Source organism: Ovis aries, chromosome 8 (assembly GCF_016772045.2).
Source record: "Ovis aries strain OAR_USU_Benz2616 breed Rambouillet chromosome 8, ARS-UI_Ramb_v3.0, whole genome shotgun sequence".
Classification (NCBI taxonomy): Eukaryota; Metazoa; Chordata; class Mammalia; order Artiodactyla; family Bovidae; genus Ovis; species Ovis aries.
The window spans coordinates 74,704,295-74,725,394 of NC_056061.1; the positions used below are offsets into that span (position 1 = coordinate 74,704,295).

A 21,100-nucleotide genomic window follows, 5' to 3' on the forward strand; every position below is an offset into this window, starting at 1 on the left:
GGCTCAGACCCCTCTTATGGCTCTCTAACTTGCCTTACCCAGACTTTTACAACTACACATGTGATTGTTTATACCCTCCCAACTGTGAGAGGCACCATAGAGCCTTTCAATGAGTTAAAAAGTTATTAGAGTAGCGCTGGTATATGATTTCACTGTTGAGCCAATACTTGTTGCTAAGTTCCCATATCTCTTACCCACTGTGCATCTGGGAGTATATTTGTTAACATAGTTAAAATGTAAAAAAAATAAAATAAAATAAAATGTAGCCTTGAAACTAACCACATCAGACTTTTGAGCTAATTGGTTTTTTCTTTGTTGTAACTTACTGCACCTTTGCTCCATGAAAAATGTTACTTTGTTTGATACTTTCTGAGGCTGACATAGATTAGACATATAAAGAAAAAACACTTCAAGGGAAAATAACTTTTCTGGTTGAACAGCCTTTATCAAAAGAGGGTCTTAAAATGTTTCACAGGTCTCCAAGGCCAAAAGATATTGTACACAACATCATTTGTGAAAAAGATATAATAGTCCTTTTAAAAATAAATCTATGAGGTCTTGCTCACCAAAACAGCTTGGTCTCCCGTGTCAATCATTCTCTCTCTCCCTCTCTTTTTTCAGGCTGATCCCTTAGAACATAGAGGCTCCCTGCGTTCACTTATTTGCCCGGGTTTCTAAGACCTAAATGGAAAGATGTTCTGCGTCTTCACTCCCTCGGGAGACCAGGAGGACACCTGTGGCCTCCATGAACAGGGCAAACTTCTTATATTGAAGTTTTATTGGCTTTCTATGTAAACCAAGAAATATCAGCCTCTTTCTATCTATTTTCTTATCTACAACATTCTTTTCTTATCTCTCTTGAAATCTATCGCCGACTCAGTCCCTGCTTCAAATTACCCTAAATCCACCAGGACTAGACCCTGACAAGTGGCGCCCGGAACAGGCTATAGGGAAGGACCAATATCCAATTATATTTTTTACTTATAAACAGTGAATGTAGCTGAGCCCCTAATCTGGCCCTCCTGTACTTGGACTTTCTAACTCACCTCTGGCCATGCGTTTCTCCAGTGTAAAGTCATGCAGTTGGTCCTTGATCCAGTCCCTGATGTCTCTGAGTGTTTCGACCTGTATACCCCAGGCCTTTATGGTTTTCACTTCTTCTCCTAGTAGACTTGTGAATATGATCTTAGCATGACCACAATCATAGGAGAGAAAAACCTCTCCATCCACCTGCCCTTGACCTCACACCACAGCTGTCTACGTCCGGGCTGAAGGTCGACGGTGAAGTTATAGGAAAGAGAGTGAGCATCTGTGAAGGCAAAGTGCAATAAGGGTGAGGTTGGGAGAAGAAGACCCATAGGCCTCCTCCCCCAGTTCTGTGAGAGCAGAGTTGGGTTGCAGGGCTGGGCTGAAAGAGCAGGACGGCTCTGCCTGCTGCCCCCAGCACCCTCACCAGGTACAGCTGAGGAAGACGAAGAAGCCTCAGTCAGGCAAGAACACCACAACCCTGCATGTGCCCCATTTCCACTCTGCTCACAAGCTCCCCACATGGCACTAACAGACACATACGTTTCCCAGGGATGGGCCAGGCTGGTTCAGAAGAAAAGGCCTAAATCCAGAGGACTGTCAGCTTCTCTCTGACTGTCCTGTGGGAGATGCAGAGGGTGAGGGGGCTGTTCCTGAGGAAGCAGATCACAGCCAGTGGGGGTGGGGTGGGGAGGATGAGCACAGAACCCAAAGCTGGGGAAGGGAGAGTTTATAATTATGGGTCACTGGGTTTAGCAAGGCCGGGGAGACATAGTGATCTTCAACTAGAATGGGTCTTGGAAGACTGGAGAAAGGCCTGGCCTACACAGCATGAAAGAGAAAGTCTAGAACTTCCGAGGCAGGTGGTAGAGGAGGGGATCCAAGGCTCAGAGAAGTGAATCTGCCAGGGAAGACACAGTATGAAAGGGCAGGAAAGTGTGCAGCCCACCAGCTCCTTGGGAAAGCCTGATGGACTCCATGGAGCCCAAGAGGAAAGCGTGGATGAGAAGCATCTCCAATAGCTCAAGGATGACTTTTGCAGAAGGTCAGGGATGGTGGGAGGAGACCGTGTTCCTGTGGGCTTCTATCAGGAACAGGGTTTGAAGTTGTGGAAAAATCAGATTCCAGGTGGGGGTGCTCTAGGGCAGCAGAAAAGTAGGTGCAGGGGTCAAAGTGCTTATGGAGTCTCAATGCCAGCCAGGGCCTGACTGCAGAGAACATGATGCTGGCTCATAGCACAGGGTGATCCTAAAGGCAAACAGATGGGCAGGAACCTAGATACAAACTCACTGGACCACTGAAAGAAATAAAGAGAGACAGAACACAAGGCTGGATGATCAGGAAGTCAAAGGCAGCCTCCCTACCAAACATCTGATCCAGGCCCATTTTCCAGATCTGAGTCACTTCTCAGATCTCAGCCACCAAAGTTAGAAGCCACATTCTAAAGAGGAGGGCCCTTTCATCACCACATCTAGTGCAAAAGTCCTTCCATTCTTTCCCAAAGAGCCACATGGTTATTTACTGGGGTAAGTGAACCTGCAGAAGCAGAAACTACTCTCACATTCACATTGCACTAGTGTGTTTCTAACGTCAGGCACAGGAACCGTAGCATCATCATGGTCCCCAAGTGATGAAGCGATGCTCAGAGTACCAGGCCATCAATGGACTGCAGTCCCAGGTTCTGCTTGCAGCGGTTATCACTGGGTCCACAGACCACACAGTGGTCACTTCACATACCCTGGACTTGTGACAGGCATGGAGACCTGAGTAGCTAGTAAATTATTGTGGGGTGAAGGCTACCATATTAGTGAATTCCAGATTGAAACTTCAGACCCTACCTCCCCATGCTCCAATCGTCCGTGTACACAGTCCTTTAGAGGGCTGCAGGGGTGTGGTCCCTATCCTATCTCCATTTAATACCACTGTGGCCTTAGGTTTCCTGTAATGGTACAGAAGAAATATTTGAGGCTTCGCAGACCCTAGGTCTCTGCTGCAACCTGCTGTCCCAGCACAAAAGCAGTCACATTGGTGAACGATGAGCATGGCTGGAGCTGCTTCTTGGGCAGATGACCCAGCAGCACCAGGGCCATCAGAGCGATCTGTGGTCAGAAAGGTGCTAGGTGCAATTTTCTACTTGAAGGCTCACAACACAGACCCTGAGTGTCCTGCAGCCAGGCCATGCCACTTGCAGCAGGGAAAGTCACACCATCTAAATGTGGCTCCTGGTGTGGGCCTGGGGCCTGACAGAGATGAGGCCTCTGGTCATGGACTGGGGTTTCGATCGTGATGTGTGCTCATCAACCCCATGTTATTAGTTCAACTAGGCCAGCCGTCATAGGATAGAAGCGATTATGTGTTTTGGCATAAGCAGGGCCACAAGGAACAAACAAGACCCACCAGCAGCTGGCCTAGATGTGATGCTAGAGATGTTATAATGCCACTATCCTCTGCTCACACCTGTGGATTCCTATATGGCACTTTGGACCAAGATAGCTACTCTGTAATAAAGGAGTGGGGGCATTAGCCCTTAGCTGCCGGACAGTGTTTATTTTCCTAAGAACAAGTACTGCATGTTGAAGACAAATCATTCCCAAGATTAGTGAAAAAAAGCAAAACTTTAAAGGTGAATCCACTACACCTTGTAGAAGTTAAGAAAAGAAAAAGCAGTTGGTAGTAAGATTGTTAGTTCAAATATGTGTGTTTAAGCAATTTTAAAAACTATTTTGTAAGAATATACCTATACCTCAAAGGCAACTATGTGTAAAAAAATTACAAAAACATTTTCAGCTCAAGCTAATAAAAGTGATATTGAGAAAGTATTCCACATCATTAAGCCTGTCTTCGAAAGTTCAGATGCTAAAGCATTTCTAAGGCATGGTGTTCTGGACGAGAAATGTGCTTCTGTGGTGCTGGGTGATGTATGTGACTGGCTGGCTCCAAATGGGCCTCTACAGGCACCTTCCTCCTGACACTGGGGGACTGTGAGAGGAGAGTCAGACACAGGCCCCCAGGGCTTCACGCAGCTCTGTGAGACACTGGGCCAGCTGCTGGAACTCCACCTCTCCTCTGGATCAAAGGCCCAGCACAAGCCATCACAGCAAATAGCTCATTAGGACAGTTGATAGTCTGGGCTATTTGGTAACCCTCTTTCAGTTATGCAGCCACATCAAACGGGTAGACGTCCACTTAGGGCATTTGGCCAGAGTCATAAATATGTGGGTTCTTTTAGTAGCAGCATGCTGACTTCTTAGTTGTGGCGTGCAGGATCCAGTTCCCCCACCAGAGATCAAACACAGGCCCCTGCATTGGGAGTGTGGAGTCTTAGCCACTGGATCACCAAGGAAGGCTGCAGAACTCATTTTTAATCAGACTTTCAAAAGCCATCCATCGATCCCATGTTTTTGTTGTTCCCCAGACAGTGGGAGTCCATGGGGAACAAGAGTTGGAGAGGGATTGGCTTTGCTCTTAACTTGAAGTTGTCATCAATGATAGAGCTCCTAGCTGCCAGGTCTTTGTAGATGACTTCTTTCTGACGAGGTAGCTCGTTCCACAGGCAATCTGAGCAGCTATGAGAACTAGGTTTTGTTGAGAAGTTTCCTGCTGACTATTGGCCTCTACATATTTGCACTGTCATAAAAACAGTTTAAGATACCCCCAGATCATGTAAGGCAGTCCACCATGGGCTTTTCCCCTTCTTCTGTTCACACATGGGTAATAGGAAGATTTCTGTGATGAAGATCTCGTAGCTCACAACTTTCAGGAAGCATCATTGTCCCCTGAATTTCAGAAGCTTGATCTCTAACTGTTTTTACAAATGCTTGTTGCTCTTTATCTGGATCTTTTTTATCTACATAAACCTCATGGATAGTACACCAAAAGGTACCTTCTTAGAGTACTTCTTTTGAGTTCCTCTCTCTGGAAAGATATCTTGATATCATTCACCTTAGCTCTGGCCTCCAAAAGAGCAACACTTCTCAAATCCTCCTCCTCTACCCACAAGGTCGGATAACTGGAGATGGGAGTTGTACTGTTGGGTGTGTTGCCTCTCACATACTGAGACATCTGGGAACGACTGGGAGTGAGACAGCCCTTGGAAACTACTGCTGGCGCTGATGCTATCTTCCAGTTCAATCCTTCTCATACGATGAAGATGCAAATACTAGTACTGCAAGAAATATAACTGGACAGCAAATCCCTAGGCTGATATAAAACACATGTGTAGACACGGCTGGGGCTGCATGTATAGGATCATAAATGGGTTCCTCTGCTGGTTGTTCTGTCCAATGCTGAAGTTTTCCTTCCTCAATTTCTGGATGACAACTTTTCCTTCATTTCAACTCTAAGATGTGAAGCTTTTCGAAGTTACTATCAAGCTGAGCTGCATTTAGTATCATAACTTCAGAAACTACTTTGCCAGGGCAGGACAGCTCGAGCCCAAACACTGATACAGTGTGTGTGGGGGGGGGGGGGCAGAGAGGGGGGCAGTCTGCAGGCAGCCTAGCGAACCCAGGCTGTACCAGCAGCGGCCTGCCGGATCCCCATTCCAGGGAGACAGCCCTGTACATCCATCCTGCTATGAGTGTCCGCCGCCACTGCCAAGGAGAAGCCAGGCCACCTGCTGCCACCCACCCAGCCTGAGCCCTTGATAGACAAATAGCTCCTACCCCAGCCACCCTGCTGGTGTTAACTGATCCATGATAAAGAGCGCAGGTCCTTCAAGGACCCAGAGCAAGTAGGAAAAAGACCTAATTTACATCAGCAGTAGTAAGAAGGGACCAGAGAGCATTAGGGAAGGGACCTGTGGCCCTCTAGGGCCGAGAGCAGTAGGCAGGGGCCTACATGCCTTCAGCATTAGTAAGAAGGGACCAGAGTGCAGTAGGGAAGGGAGGTACATCTCTTCAGGATAGTAAGAAGGGACCAGAGAGCCATAAGGAAGGACCTGCCATGCCTTCTTTTGCCAAGAACAGTATGTAAGGGAGCTACTTCCCTTCAGCCGTAGTAAGGAGGGAGCAGAGAGCATTAGGAAGGGACCTTCTGGTCCTTCAAGGGCCAAGAGGAGTAGGGAAGAGGCTACTTCCCTCAGTAGTAGTAAGAAGGGAGCAGAGAGCAGTAGGGAAGGGACCTGCTCATCTTCAAGGGCTGAGAACAGCAGGGAACGGGCCTACTTCCCTCAGCAGTAGTAAGAAGGGACTAGTGAGCAGTTCATAAGGGACCTGCTGATCCTTCAAGGTCTGGGAAGAGTAGAGGAGTGGCCTATTTCCCTTCAGCAGTAGTAAGAAGGGACCAGAGAGCAGAAGGGAAGGGACCTGCTGGTTTTCTTACTATTGCTGAAGAGATGTACCTCCCTTCCTACTGCTCTCTGGTCCCTCCTTACTACTGCTGAAGGGGAACTTCCCTCAGCAGTAGTAAGAAAGGAAAAGAGAACAGTAGGGAAATTACCTACTCCCCTTCAGCAGTAGTAAGGAGGGACCAGAGAGCAGTAGCGAAGGGAGGTACACCTCTTCAGCAACAGTAAGAAGGGACCAGAGAGTCACAACGAAGGACCTGCCGGTCCTTCCTTGGCCGAGAACAGTATGGAAGGGAGGTACATCTCTTCAGCAGTAGTAAGAAGGGGTCAGAGAGCAGTAGGGAAGGGACTGTCTGGCCTTCAGGCACGGAGAGCTGTAGGGAAGGGACCTACTTCCCTTCAACAGTAGTAAGTAGGGATCAGAGAGCAGTAGGGAAGGGACCTGCTGATCCTTCAAGGGCCGAGAGGAGTAGGGAAGAGGCCTACTTCCCTTTTGCAGTAGTTAAAAGGGACCAGAGAGCAATAGGGAAGGGACCTACTGGTCCTATAAGGGCTGAAAGCTGTGGGAAGGATCTACTTCTCTTCAGCAGTAGTAAGAATGTACCAGAGAGCAGTAGGGAAGGGACCTGCTGGTCCTTCAAGGGCTGTGAGTAGTAGGGAAGGATCTACTTCCCTCAGCAGTAGTAAGAAGGAACCAGAGAGCATTTCAGAAGGGATCTGCTGATCCTTCGTGGCTGAAAACAGTAGAGACGTGGCCTACTTCCCTTCCGCAGTAGTAAGAAAGGACGAGAGAACAGTAGGTAAATTACCTACTTCCCTTCAGCAGTAGTGAGAAGGGACCAGAGGCAGTAGGGAAGGGACCTTGTGGTCCTTCAAGGGCAGAGAGCAGTAGGGAAGGGACCTACTTCAGTTCATCAGTACTATGAAGGGACCTGAAGGGGCTCTGTGCGCAGATCATCAATTCAGTTCAGTCGCTCAGTCGTGTCTGACTCTTTGCGACCCCATGAACCGCAGCACACCAGGCCTCCCTGTCCATCACCAATTCCCAGAGTCCACCCAAACCATGTCCAATGTGTCGGTGATGCCATCCAACCATCTCATCCTCTGTCATCCCCTTTGCCTCCTGCCCTCAATCTTTCTCAGCATCAGGGTCTTCTCAAATGATTCAGCTCTTCATATCAGGTGGCCAAACTATTGGAGTTTCAGCTTCAACATCAGTCCTTCAAATGAACACCCAGGACTGATCTTTAGGATGGACTGGTTGGATCTCCTTGCAGTCCAAGGGACTCTAAAGAGTCTTCTCCAACATCACAGTTCAAAAGTACCAATTCTTCGGCACTCAGCTTTTTTTATAGTCCAACTCTCACATCCATACATGACCACTGGAAAAACCATAGCCTTGACTAGACGGACCTTTGTTGACAAAGTAATGTCTCTGCTTTTGAATATGTTGTCTCAGTTGATCATAACTTTTCTTCCACGGAGTAAGCATCTTTTAATTTCATGGCTGCAATCACCATCTGCAGTGAGTTTGGAGCCCCCCCCCCCAAAATAAAATCAGCCACTGTTTCTACTGTTTCCCCATCTATTTCCCATGAAGTGATGGGACCAGATGCCATGATCTTCGCTTTCTGAATTCTGAGCTTTAAGCCAACTTTTCCACTCTCCTCTTTCACTTTCATCAAGAGGCTCTTTAATTCTTCTTCCCTTTCTGCCATAAGGGTGGTGTCATCTGCATATCTGAGGTTATTGATATTTCTCCCGGCAATCCTGATTCCAGCTTGTGCTTCTTCCAGCCCAGCGTTTCTCATGATGTACTCTGCACATAAGTTAAATAAGCAGGGTGACAATTTACAGCCTTGACAGACTCCTTTTCCTATTTGGAACCAGTCTATTGTTTGAAGTCCAGTTCTAACTATTGCTTCCTGACCTGCATACGGGTTTCTCAAGAGGCAGGTCAAGTGCTCTGGTATTCCCATCTCTTTCAGAATTTTCCACAGTTTCTTGAGATCCACACAGTCAAAGGCTTTGGCATAGTCAAGAAAGCAGAGATAGATGTTTTTCTGGAACTCTCCTGCTTTTTCGATGATGCAGCGGATGTTGGCAATTTGATCTCTGGTTCCTCTGCCTTTTCTAAAACCAGCTTGAACATCTGGAAGTTCATGGTTCATGTATTACTGAAGCCTGGCGCGGGAGCGCGGGGGCTGCGACAGGGGACAGGAGCAAGGCGGCTGTGACGGCGCAGAAGGGCTTGTGGTTTTTAGGGCGGCTCCAAGACTCCCACTTTCCGGGGCAGCGCTGAGCCCTGGGGGGGTCGGGGGGGGGGGCTCAACAGCATTTCCTGTAGCGTTCTGGCCCCCGCTTCTCCTAGAGTCACCTCCCAAACTCCCCGCATTATTGCTTCACCAAAGCACCCCTGTTCTGGCCCGGAGAACCCGCAAGTAGCCCGGGTGAGCCACCGAGGAGTAAAGGACCCGCGGGAGGGAAAAGAGGAGAGGGCGGCTGCTCCACCCCGCAAGAAGTTTCGCGAACCCCCACGCACCCAACTTCCTCGGGCCGGCCGCCCTCCGGGCCCATCCCCCGCCCCCCGAGCGCAGGTTCATCCCGGAACTCACCGCCGGGAGTCCCGCTGAACCAGACAATGAGAAGCAAGTCCAGGAAGCCAAGACGGGTCTCGGGGCCACCCATCTCTCACTTTGCCACCTGGATCTCGATTTTGCAGGCGTGGAGGATGCCAGGTCAGAGGAGCCGATCCTTTCCGGGGAGGCAGACACTGCGCTTCTGGCGCTGCCGGCGCTGCTTCGCCCGCACGCCCCGGCCCGGGACAGGCCCCTGCGGTCATTAACCTGCGGCTTCCCCACACTGCTAACTCGCAGCCAGGGTGTTGCCACTTCCTCCTCTTCCCACTTGTTGGAGGCGTTTCGTGGGCTGATAGCCAGAATCTTCCTAGTTAGATCATTTTTGTCATTTTGGTCTCCCTAATTAATAGAAATTGATCAGAGGTCGTCAGGGAAGAATTTCTGGCAAGAAGGTCATGGAGGGGCAAGCTCAGGGCTTCCTACTTCCCCATCTTGAGCTTGCCTTGGATGATCCCTGACCTTTTCATTGTACTGAGTTTCCTTAGGGTTTTCCATACCATCTTAGGAAAACCTGAAGGAACTTTTCAGCCAACCCAGTTATTGTTTCCGGTGCCAGTTCAGGTGGCAGACTTAATTGATAAACGTCGTCTGTGTCCTGACCGGTCCACTGATCTGCTCTTCTCTCATCTCTCTCCCTCTCCTCCGGCTTCCTGAGTCCCAGAGACACAGCAGTATTGAAATTAGGCCAGTTCATCACTCTGCAGGTTTGCTTCGGTCCCATTTGTTTATTTTTCCCAAAATTTCAATGCCGATGCATTTTGAAGAAGGATTCTGTGTAATTCTACAGGTTGTTTGCCCCTCGGTTTTTTTTTTTTTTTTTTTGTATAATTGTACAACTTTGAAAGTTATATGAGTTATAATGATCCAGTATTATTTGTCATTCAAAACAAAACAAAACAAAACAACTTTCTCTTGCTCCCAGCAACCAGCCAAGGGGAATTAAAGTTCCTGAAAGAAGGCCAGTACAAGATGGCTTCTACTCTGGTAGAAACAGAAAACAAAAAGATGAGAAAAAGCAATAAAGAAACAGATCCTCATCAAACTTACATGCTTTTGCACAGCAAAGGAAACCGTAAACAAAACAAAACAAGCAAACTACAGACTGGGAGAAAAGATTTGCAAAGGATGCAGCTGACAAGGGCTTAATTTCCAAAATATATGAAAAGCTCTTACAACTCAATAATAAAAACAGGGAACCCAGTCAAAGAATGGGCAGAAGATCTAAATAGACATTTCTCCAAAGAAGGCATACACATGGCCAATAGGCATGTGAAAAGAGGCTCAATATCAATATTTATTATTTTTAATTAATTAATTTAAATGTATATTCATTAGAGTATATAGGTGATTAAAAATGTGTGTTAGTTTCAGGTGTACAGCAAAGTGATTCAATTAAGCATATACATGTATCTATTTTTCTAACAAATTCTTTTCCCATTTATGTTATTATAGAATATTGAGCAGAGTTCCCTATGCCACACAATAAGTACTTGTTATCTATTTTAAGTATAGTAATGTGTATATGTCAATCCTAAACTCCCAGTTTATCTCTCTCCATCACCTATCACCTCTGGATATATGCCCAGGAGTGGGATTGCTGTATCATATGGTAGCCTGAACCTGCCTGCAATGCAGGAGACCTGGGTTTAATCCCTGGGTCAGGTCCTGACCCAGACGGTAGGAGCCATTTGGCTTTTTAACAAGTAGGATAGGCGTGTTGTAAGGAGAGTGAGTAGGGCACAAGAGACCCTGACGCAGCAGCTTAGAGATGTTGGGTTTTAATCCCTGCTGATGTATTTGGGAAATAGGATATTGAGGTTGATTGGGAAACTTTGTTGGATCTTTTAGACAAATATAAATGGGAGTATAGTTGCAGGCGATGGTAAACCCTATCCCAGACTACAGGGTTTACAGACGAGGAGGGTAGTGGGGGAGGTGAAGAAATAGTAGGTTCGAGAAGCAGTAGCCAGGCCAGGTCAGGAGAAAGATTTGGAACAGTGAGGAAAGCCTTGAATTTGGAGAGTAGACCCCTTCCAAGGATTGGAGTGGGGCAATTTGGGAGTACGAGGAAAGAATAAGAGAATGGGGTATTTTGAAGTGTGCAAGGCAGAGGCTTGGTCATCTGTGGTGTAGGCGCTAAACCGTCAACCCCCACGACAGAGATCTGAAAGACTTTAGTTTTTCTGGAATAAGCAGGCGTGGCAGAACAGGTGGCCTCTGTGTTGATAAGAAAAGAGATCGGCTTCCCTGCCACTGTGAGATACCCTGGACTTTGTAAAGGTGATGAGAGTTGGGGCCTGGGGCCCTGGGCAGCTTCAGTCTTCACCGGCCAGTCCGAGGAGCCTGGGCAGAGCTGGGTCTGAGGACTCCTGCTCGGGACCGGAAGGAGATGTCTGGATCCCTAGAGAGGGATTAGGGCAGCCCACCTTCCAATGTGGCTTTATGCCACAATTAGGACATGGGCCCGGAGGGAGCCTGGGCTTTGGGCATGAGCAGGCCCAGGGCCCTTCTCTACCGCACTTGTAACAGGGCCTAGATGATTTCTTCTCTCTGTCAGAGGATTAAGGTTTGGAGCTGTGTAGAGCAGAGGTTAAGAGATGATATTTAGCCTGATCTCTTTGAGCTTTTACTAGTTTTGCCTGTTCTTCCCATTTATTGAAAAATTTTAAAGCCAAATTTTAAAGATCTCATTGAGAGGTTTGAGGGCCTTCCTCTCTGCCTCTTTTAGCTTTTTTTTGAATGTCTGGGGATGACTGGGAAATAAAATGGGTATTCAGGACAATAGTACCTTCTTTTGAAGTTGGATCTAATTTTGTATATTTTTGTAGGGACAGAATTCTAGCTAGGTTAACAGAACAATGCCTTCTGTTAATCTAGCTAGAATTTGTGCTGCATTTTCATCTGGTCATTGAGTTATTTCTCTGAGTTTATCAAAGTTAACAGCCTTATGTCCTGCTTTTTGGAGGGCGGTAGTAAGGCAAGTCACCATGTGATTATGGGCTGTTCACCCCAGATGCCCTGCCTGGTAGGCCCAATCAGGCCCAGGTGTCCCTGGGAATGGCACCTAGGTCTACAGGTTTAGTACCATCAGTTTGATGTATTTCATGCACATGAGCCTGAGAAGCTTGGCAGACTTGTTCTTTCTCTTCTGGGAGGAGGGTAGAAGAGAGTATAACATAAATATCATGCCAGGTCAAGTCATAAGACTGGGTGAGGTATTTAAATTATTTTAAATAAAAGTGTCCCTTGAGAGTCCCTTGGACAGCAAGGAGATCTAACCGGTCCATCCTAAAGGAAATCAGTCCTGAACATTCATTGGAAGGACTGATGCTGAAGCTGAAACTCCAATACTTTGGTCACCTGATGTAAAGAACTGACTCATTGGAAAAGACCCTGGTGCTGGGAAAAATTGAAGGCAGGAGGATAAGGGGACGACAGAGGAGGAGATGGTTGGATGGCATCACCAACTTGATGGACATGAGTCTGAGTAAGCTCTGGGAGTTGATGATGGACAGGGAAGCCTGGTGTGCTGCAGTCCATGGGGTCTCAAAGATTCAGACATGACTGAGAGACTGAACTGAACTGAAACAAGTGTCAGGGTCAGAGGAAAAAGAGCCAAGATGTTTCTTGATTTGAGATAAATCGGAGAGGGAGAATGAGACGTGTACCCGAACAATGCCTTCTGTACCAGCCACCTCTACTAAGGGAAGGAGGGGAGCAGGAGAGATTCAAGGTCCTGTTTCTTTAAGGCCCTTTGCAGCCAGGTGTGAGGAGGGGATTTAGGGAGGTTGGGATGGGACTTAAGACTCAGGTAGCAGGGTGGATCAAAGCCCCAGAGCCCCTTCCAAACAGGCTTGGAGGGAGGGTGAGAAGTGGTGGCCGCCTGCACCTGAGAGCAAGAGGAGAGGGGGAACCTAAGGTGGGGGTTGGGGAACTGGGTCTGCTACAGTGGGATTAGAGGCGATTGGAGGTGCACTGTGGTCAGAAGGCTCAAAAGAAGAGGAGGAAAAATCCGAACAGGGATCAGGAGATATAGTACTGGGGAGATGTGGCCCAGGATGGCCTAAAAGTATTTGAGGAGTAGAACAGGAAGTACAGAGAGGACCAAGGGTGGAAAGCAAAGAAAGCCTGAACATAAGGGATCTCTGACCACTTGCCATTGTGGCAGCCAAAGTTATAGAGGTCCCGTAAAGTACTGGAATGGAGAGTTCCGTTTTCTGGCCATTGGAACCTAATATCCAGTTGAGATTGTGGCCAGACAGTGTTAGGGTGATAAGTGAGTCGCATTGGCCTTATCTCTCCTTGAAAACCCAAGGTTTTTAGGTTTTGGAGAAGGCAGCCTAAAGGGGTAGTTTGGGACTGAGAATTTCCCATTATAGACAAATAGGGAGGGAGGGCAAACTGGGGAGAGAGAAAAACGAGGAGAAAAGTCTCAGAGAAAAGGCGTACCCACTCTCACGGGCTTCTCAGACAGCCAGATAGCGGCAGGGTCTAACTTGAAATCAGTTCAGTTCAGTCACTCAGTCGAATCCGACTCTTTGCAACCTGATGGACTGCAGCACGCCAGGCTTCCCTGTCCAACTCCCGGAGTTTATTCAAACTTATGTCCATTGAATCCGTGATGCCATCCAACCACCTCCTCCTCTGTCATCCCCTTCTCCTCCTGCCTTTAATCTTTCCCAGCATCAGGGTATTTTCAAATGAGTCAGTTCTTCACATCAGGTGGCCAAAGGATTGGAGTTTCAGCTTCAGCATCAGTCCTTCCAATGAATATTCAAGATTGATTTCCTTCAGGATGGACTGGTTAGATCTTGCTATCCAAGGGACTCTCAAGAGTCTTCTCCAACACCATACTATAGTTCAAAAGCACCAATTCTTTGGTGCTCAGCATTTTATTTTTTTGAAATGGGTGTCCCCTATTTCAATGTGGGACCAGGGCCCAAGGGCTGAGGGGATCCTCTGCCTAGCTCTAGGGCTTCAAAAACCAGACCAGAGAAAGAGGATCCCAGAGAGCAGGAATTCACTCACCCCTGCAGCTGATGAAATTAGAGCCTGTGTGTGGATGTCAGTCCAGGAAGGCAAGTGGAGAGTCCCATCCTGGGGACTCCCTTCAGTTTCTTAGCGAGGTCCAAGGGAGGGAACCACTAAAGGTGGGCTCAGGAGAGGAGCCCACCTAGCCGCAGTGGGTCTTCCCTCCCATGTTTCAGCACCAGAAACGTAAGGCAAGCGTGATGAAAAAGAGAGTGAGCCAGGCATTCAAGCAGAGAAAGATTTATTATAGGAAGAAAGAAAGAAAGTAACTGGCTAGAGAGAGAAACCAGTGCTCTCTTTTTACAGCCAAGCCTTCTTATACCCTATGGATGGGAAATTGTGCCCTGGAGGAAGGGGACCTCAGTTTGTCTTTAGCCTGCCGCTGGGGTCTTACGGTCACTTAGTCAAAGGGGTCTCAGGGTCGGGTGGTCACGTAGTCTTGAGAAACTGGCACCAGCAGGGAAAACAGGATATCACCTTAAGGAAGGTACAGTCTGCCCCCCAGGGCAATGTGGCCACTGTGACTTCATCCCTTGATTGTCAGGTCACCACAATGGGCCATATTTTAACAATACGCTATGAGCCCCTTGCGAACTGTAACATGTGCAATGCTTTTTCTAAGTTGGATCCCACCGCAGAGGCCTATAGGTAGGTACATGTTCACACTTTTATTGGCGGGGGAGGGGGGGGGCGCGGCGGGGGGCTCCCTTTTGACATCCAAGAAGCCTTCCTGCACATGTGCACCCAGGGAAGTCTTCCTTAACCTCAGGAGTGGGCACCTTATCTCTGCTTCAGCAGAGCTCAACTTTTGCCAATTACTTTGTCCTTGGAGTGAGAACAAAGCTTGAATTTTATTCCACCTGACAAATACCAGGTGTCCAGCCCAGGGGCCCACTGTTGCCTCCCTCACCAGAACCCGGGTCGGTGCCACTTCTGGGAATCCACCCCTAACAGAAGCACAGGACTTGGAAGGGCAGGAGGGGCTGCGGCTTCAGGCCTGGCCTCCCATCCCTGTGCCCTTAGGTGAAGCTGAGGCTCCTGCCTCTGCCTTGTCTCTGGAGCATGGCTGCGCAATGCTTTTTCTCTCTCCTGGAATTGGTCATTGTTCTGCAGAGCTGGGTCCCCTCAGCCAAGGAGGAGGGAACTCTGTCTTGGTGAAGGAAGAAGATGAGTCTTTCTCATCCTTCCCTCAATCTTCTGAGCCAGGTGCTTGGGGCTTTGCCTGTTTCTTTCTTCAGATGTGTGTGTGTGTGTCTGTCTGATTTCCAGGTGTGTTTAGAGGAGCCTGTAGATTAGCCAGGAGGTACCAGGGAAGTTGTCCCCTCCCAGTGTTTGAGAGAGAGCCTGGCCCTCTGTCAACAGAAATAACCAAGAAACAGTTTATAATAAGAATAGAAAAGAGTTCTGTTGGAGCCAAATGAACAACTAGCCCAGTAGCCAGCTTTCAGATTACTCTGAGAAAATGCTCCAGAGAAGCAGGGTTTTCTGCACAGTCTTATATCCCGTCAGAACAAAGAACATTAAAGAAGTGAGGCTTATATTTCTCCAATGATTCAAGAAAGAACAGACCAGCATGTACACATCCAGTCGGTACAGCCTTGGCCCCTGGGAAGGGCGTCTTACCCTCAAAGAAGGACGAGCATTGGAATCCCAGGAGGAAGGGCATTTAATTCTTCATTTTTAGCATGGACATTCTTTCCTTCTGGTCAGGGTGTCCTTTTCCCTAGTAATTAAAGCAGACATACAGTGTATGTTTGATAGGCCACAAACAGGCTATCTTAACTAACATAAAATTCAGGTAAACTCATGTATAAGCCAGAATGACTTCCCTATATCCCAATATGTGAAAATCTCTTTCATCACTGCTCTGCAATCTTGCCTCTTAGACCCCAAGGTAGACCTCTCCTCGCACTGCGCCTTTCTCTGGATCTTCTGGAAAGAAGACCCTTGGTTTATAACTCCTCCCTCTAGTCTTCCTCTTCACTCTGCCTGTTGCTGTGTCCTACCTTCTTCCCCAGGAGGCCTCTGGCCACCCTGCACACCGTGTTCATTTACCTCGTTTTCCAGGATGTTCTGCCTCTTCACTATCTGCTGAACGTCCTGTGTGTCCAGACAGACTGTGAGCCTTTGGAGGATACATGTGTTAGTAGCTCAGGCATGTCTGATTCTTTCAACCCCGCTGACTGTAGCCCATTAGGGATTTTCCAGGTAAGAATATTGGCATGGGTTGCCATTTCCTTCTCCAGGGGATCTTCCCAACCCAGGGATCCAACTCGTGCCTCCTACATTGCAGGCAGATTCTTTATTGCTGAACCACCTGGAAGCCCTGGCGGAGGACAGACCCTGTCTTGCACTGTCATAATTCTTCCCACACCCCACCTCATGCTCTGCTTATAGTAGCTGCTCCCCCAACGTCTGACCGTGGGAATGCACCTGGCAACCGTGAACACGCACTCAGTGATCTGCAGAATTTGCCATTTTTTGTGAACCTCAGAGAGTCAGAGGAGTTAGGGCTGAGGATTTGGGGGCTGAGACCGCTGGGACCCAGAATGGAGGCCCCTCCCACTGGTGGCCCAGCCCTTCAGAGGTTTCCTTGTGGTCTCAGGGACACTGGGGACATAAAGCATCCTTTTCTCCCCACCCAGCGCTCACCTGAACATTCCTCTCTCAGCTGCTCACTCTCTGGACTACCTTTTCACTCTCCATACTCGTTCCAAACCTGGACAGCCCTGCTTAACTTACATGTTCCCCCTTTTCTTACTTTTCTCCTGCTAGTCAATAAATAAGATGCATTCAGCTCATAAATCCAGATGGTAGTCCAGGTTTGAGAAGAAGATTTCAAGATGGGATTAACTTACAGGAATTTCATTGAAGAAAACCCCTGTGAGAGAAAAGGAGGAAGTCTGAGGAGGCTGGAGAACCATTCAGATGGACGCAGTTCTGACCCAAAGTGAAGGAGAGAGGGGCAGGAGGCAGGGTGGTGGCATCCCACACTGGCATGTCGTCTGGGGAAAGCTCCATAAGGCTCTCGAGGAATCCATGTCCCCCAGGAAGGGGCCTGCCTCAGCCCCCAAGACTACAGGCTTACTTCTTGGCTGGGAGCAGACATGGGGAGAATGACCTTGACACAGACACAGCGATGGACTTCAGAGCTCTACTTGGGGCTTGCCATCAAGTAAGCACACTGTAGTTCAAGACCTAAGGTACACCTTCTCAAGCCCGACAAGCAAAAGCCAGACAAAGTGCTCAGCTTGAGAAAGAATGAGTTTTTTGTAAATACTGGGGTGTTTCCCTGCTGGCTCAGTGGTAAAGAATCTGCCTGTCAATGCAGCAGACAGGGGTTCGTTGCCTGATCCAGGAAGGTTCCAGTGCCGCAGAGCAACTAAGCCTTTGTGCCACAACCATTGCTCTAGAGCCCGGGAACCACAACTTCTGAGACCACGTTGTTCAGCTACTGAGCCCTCGCACCTTGGAGCGGTGCACCACAGCAAGAGAAGCCACTGCAAGGAGAAGTCTGCGTACCACAACTGCAGAGTAGCCCCGGCTCTCCATGACTAGAGAAAATCTCTCCATCACTAGAGAAAAGCCTTCACAGCAACGAAGACCCAGCACAGCCACGACTAAATCAATAGATACATAAAATTATTTTATAAAATATCCGTATTGTAGGGGAGGAAAAATAATTTCCCCTCCACCCCTCTGAGTTCTAGGCTCTAATAAAAGACAGATTAACAAGAGAAAAAGGAACAAAAGTTTCAATTCAGTTCCATGGCTTGTGTCTGCCTCTTTGCAACCCCATGGACTGCAGCACGCCAGGCTTCCCTGTCTATCACCAACTCCCAGAATTTACTCAAACTCATGTCCATCGAGTCAGTGATGCCACCCAACCACCTCATTGTCTGTTGTCCCCTTCTCCTGCCTTCAATCTTTCCCAGCATCAGGGTCTTTTCCAGTGAGTCCGTTCTTTGCATCTGGTGGCTAAGTTTGTTAACATGTATACCTCATGTATATATGGGAGATACCCATGGAAAAATGAGTATCTTCTTAGAATTCAGCCTTAAATATTACCTTTAATTGTGCAGCACAGGGCATACAGTCAATATTTTATAACTATAAGCGGAGAATAACATGTTAACATTGTGAATCACTGCACTGTATACCTGAAACTTATATAATAGATATCTCAATACCACAATCCAAAAAGATTTAATAAATAATAAAAAGCAGTTTATATCATACACACACAAAATATCTCATTAATAAGGAAATGAGAGCGGAGAGGGATGTAGGCTTAGGGAGATAAAAGATGTTTAAGAAAGTGAGAAATGGAATATCTTCTGCCATATCAGCAAATGAAGATGCTATAGTCACCAGTGATTGTTCAGCCTTCCTACGAGAGCTGGTGAGCCCTACGGGCACTCAGGAAGAACACCTACAATCTACCATCAGGCCGAAGCCATTATTTAAGGGGCTAGAAAAATTCACATTGCGATATCTAACCAACAGTTATTTGGGGCAAGAATTAGGCCAAGGGGCCTGACCATTTTGGCTCAACCCCACTCTGGGGATCCCAGAGCTTTTTATATAAAACTCAATAAAATGGACAGGGAACAAAGGAAAAAAAAATTCCAATATGCTTCCCCTGTGGCTCAGTGGTAAAGTATCCGCCTGTAATGCAGGTGACATAGGTTCGAATGCTGGGTCAGGATGATCCTCTGGAGAAGGAAACGGCAACCCACTCCAGTATTCTTGCCTGGGAAATCCATGGACAGAGGAGCCTGGTGGGCTACCGTCCATGGAGTCGCAAAAAGTCGGATGCGACTGAGCTACTGAACAACAATAACGATAGAAAATAAAGTTAAAAGGTATACAAGTTAATGGAATTTAGATAAAAGTATATAAAATTGGCATATTAAAATGGATTTGTAGAAAATGATTAAATCTCTTGTTTAATTATACTATGAGATAGACGTGTTTCACTGGAGAATAGTTCTCCTGCGTGGTATTATAAGATAAGAGATATAGATTGCCACCCAGGAGATAATAACTAAATGTACTAACCAATAATGTTACCTGAGCCATACAAGAAAGGAAAAAAAAAAAAAACTGGGAACTAACATACTAGGACTAATAAAAATAGTGATTTTGCTTTGGGTTTAATTTGTAAACTCAAAAGGATCTTTGCTTAATACTTTATATAAACCTTTGAAGGCATGGTAAATTAAACTCTAAAGTTCTAAAACAGACAATTAGTAAAATAAATTTCAGTTTTGTTAAAGATCTTATCACTGATTTTAATATCTTTAGGTGACAGAACTGTTCTTTAGAAAACTGTAGAAGCAACTGACTTTCTCTTAGAAATCTCTTACAAACCAAAGTGTAAATACAAGCCCCAAGGACTGAGACTGAGCCTAATTAGCTCCATCAGACAAGACCTGAAACCAAAGGGAAAAGTGTCAGCTTTAAAATTAAAAGCGCTGGGAATGTTCTGTTAACCAAACCGCACAGATAGCAAAGCCTTAGTCATCTGAGCAAACAATGTTAATGCATTTCAGCTGTTCTTTGTAAACTAATAACTTTATATTGTAATACCCGATTCATGGTTAAGCTTTCAAGTGAAGCTATGAGATCTATGGTTTTGCCTGTATATTTCTGTGTACGCATTATACATATGCAATATCTCTACTTCTAAAAAGTTTTATCAAAATTAGATTTATAAATAACTCTTTAATTTTAATAAAAAGCACTTACATTTAAAGACAGTGGCTAAAGTAACTTTCAGGTTCACATGAACTGGAAAATATTCAATATTAAGTTGATATCTGGCATTAATGTTTGTTTGCTTATCTAATTGTTTATCTAATTGATATAGACATGTCAAGAGTCATCAGAATTATGTAACTCCTTATTGTACCTAGATTTAATACATAAGACCTTACTAGATCTGTTCTAAGAAAAATAACTTGATATTATGAAATCTGAAAGTAAATGTACATGAGATAAAAACATTGGGATAAACTCTTTAAAATAATTAAATTTTAGACATGTCTACCTAAAATAATCTTTCTAGATATTTGATAACTGAGTTTGAGCAGAGATGGCTGGATGGCATCACTGACTCGATGGATGTGAGTCTGAGTGAACTCCAGGAGTTGGTGATGGGCAGGAAAGCCTGGTGTGCTGCAGTCCAGGGGTTCCCAAAGAGTCGAACATGACTGAGCAACTGAAATGACTGACTGGCTGAAAGTCCTAGAACTGTGTTAATTTAAGTGATAAAAGTTATTAAATAAAATATACTGAAACATCAATTACTAAATAAAAAAACTAAAGGTATTTCAGGTCAGTTCAGTTCAGTCCCTCAGTCATGTCCGACTCTTTGCAACCCCATGAATCGCAGCACGCCAGGCCTCCCAGTCCATCACCAACTCCCGGAGTTCACTCACACTCACATCCATCGAGTCAGTGATGCCATCCAGCCATCTCATCCTCTGTTGTCCCCTTCTCCTCCTGCCCCGAATCCCTCCCAGCATCAGAGACTTTTCCAATGAGTCAACTCTTCGCATGAGGTGGCCAAAGTACTGGAGTTTCAGCTTTAGCATCATTCCTTCCAAAGAAATCCCAGGGCTGATCTCCTTTTAGAAATATCAAAAAATGTTGCTATCATATCGAGATGTTCTCTATAAGAGAAACAAAAGTTTTAAAACCTTATCACTAGTGTTTATGATAACCATTAGTCTATAAAATGCCAGTGTAAAAGACAGTTCATTGCTTAATTCTTAGCTTTTACTAAAAACTAAGGTTTTAAGTGTTGAGGATTCTAATTTAAACATGTCACTAAAGCTATAAGGAATAATACAGTAACATTTCAGTATATAGTAAGAAGTAAAATATATGTTTTCAGTTTAAAAAGATATGAGAAATGAGATTACATTTTATGGAGGAAAACAATTAGCTGGGTGATCATATTTAGATGGAAAAATGAGAGACAGGATGAATACAGAAAGTGATGAGAGATTATGCAAAGGAAGCCTGAGGAGGAAAATTTTATACATAATTAGGATGAACAACACCTAAGTGCTAAGTGAAGTCACTCAGTCATGTCCGACTCTTTGTGACC

The 21,100-nt window shown here is 46.3% G+C and overlaps 3 protein-coding genes and 1 pseudogene across 3 annotated transcripts in view; 3 read left to right on the top strand and 1 right to left on the bottom strand.

Annotated features, from left to right (window-relative positions):
* LOC106991302 (low-density lipoprotein receptor-related protein 11-like) overlaps positions 1 to 21,100 on the top strand; it is a 284,456-nt gene that overhangs the window by 55,044 nt on the left and 208,312 nt on the right. The gene's annotated exons all lie outside the window — the stretch shown is intronic.
* LOC114116073 (UL16-binding protein 3-like) overlaps positions 1 to 21,100 on the top strand; it is an 83,691-nt gene that overhangs the window by 29,111 nt on the left and 33,480 nt on the right. The window lies entirely within an intron of this gene.
* Positions 3,925 to 9,001, bottom strand: LOC105606004 (tyrosine-protein kinase RYK-like; annotated as a pseudogene).
* LOC114116224 (uncharacterized) overlaps positions 9,045 to 21,100 on the top strand; it is a 30,079-nt gene continuing 18,023 nt past the window's right edge. Inside the window, exon 1 of the mRNA XM_060419361.1 lies at positions 9,045 to 9,141. Within this exon, the coding sequence (XP_060275344.1) occupies positions 9,045 to 9,141 (97 nt within the window). The remainder of the gene's footprint in view (positions 9,142 to 21,100) is intronic.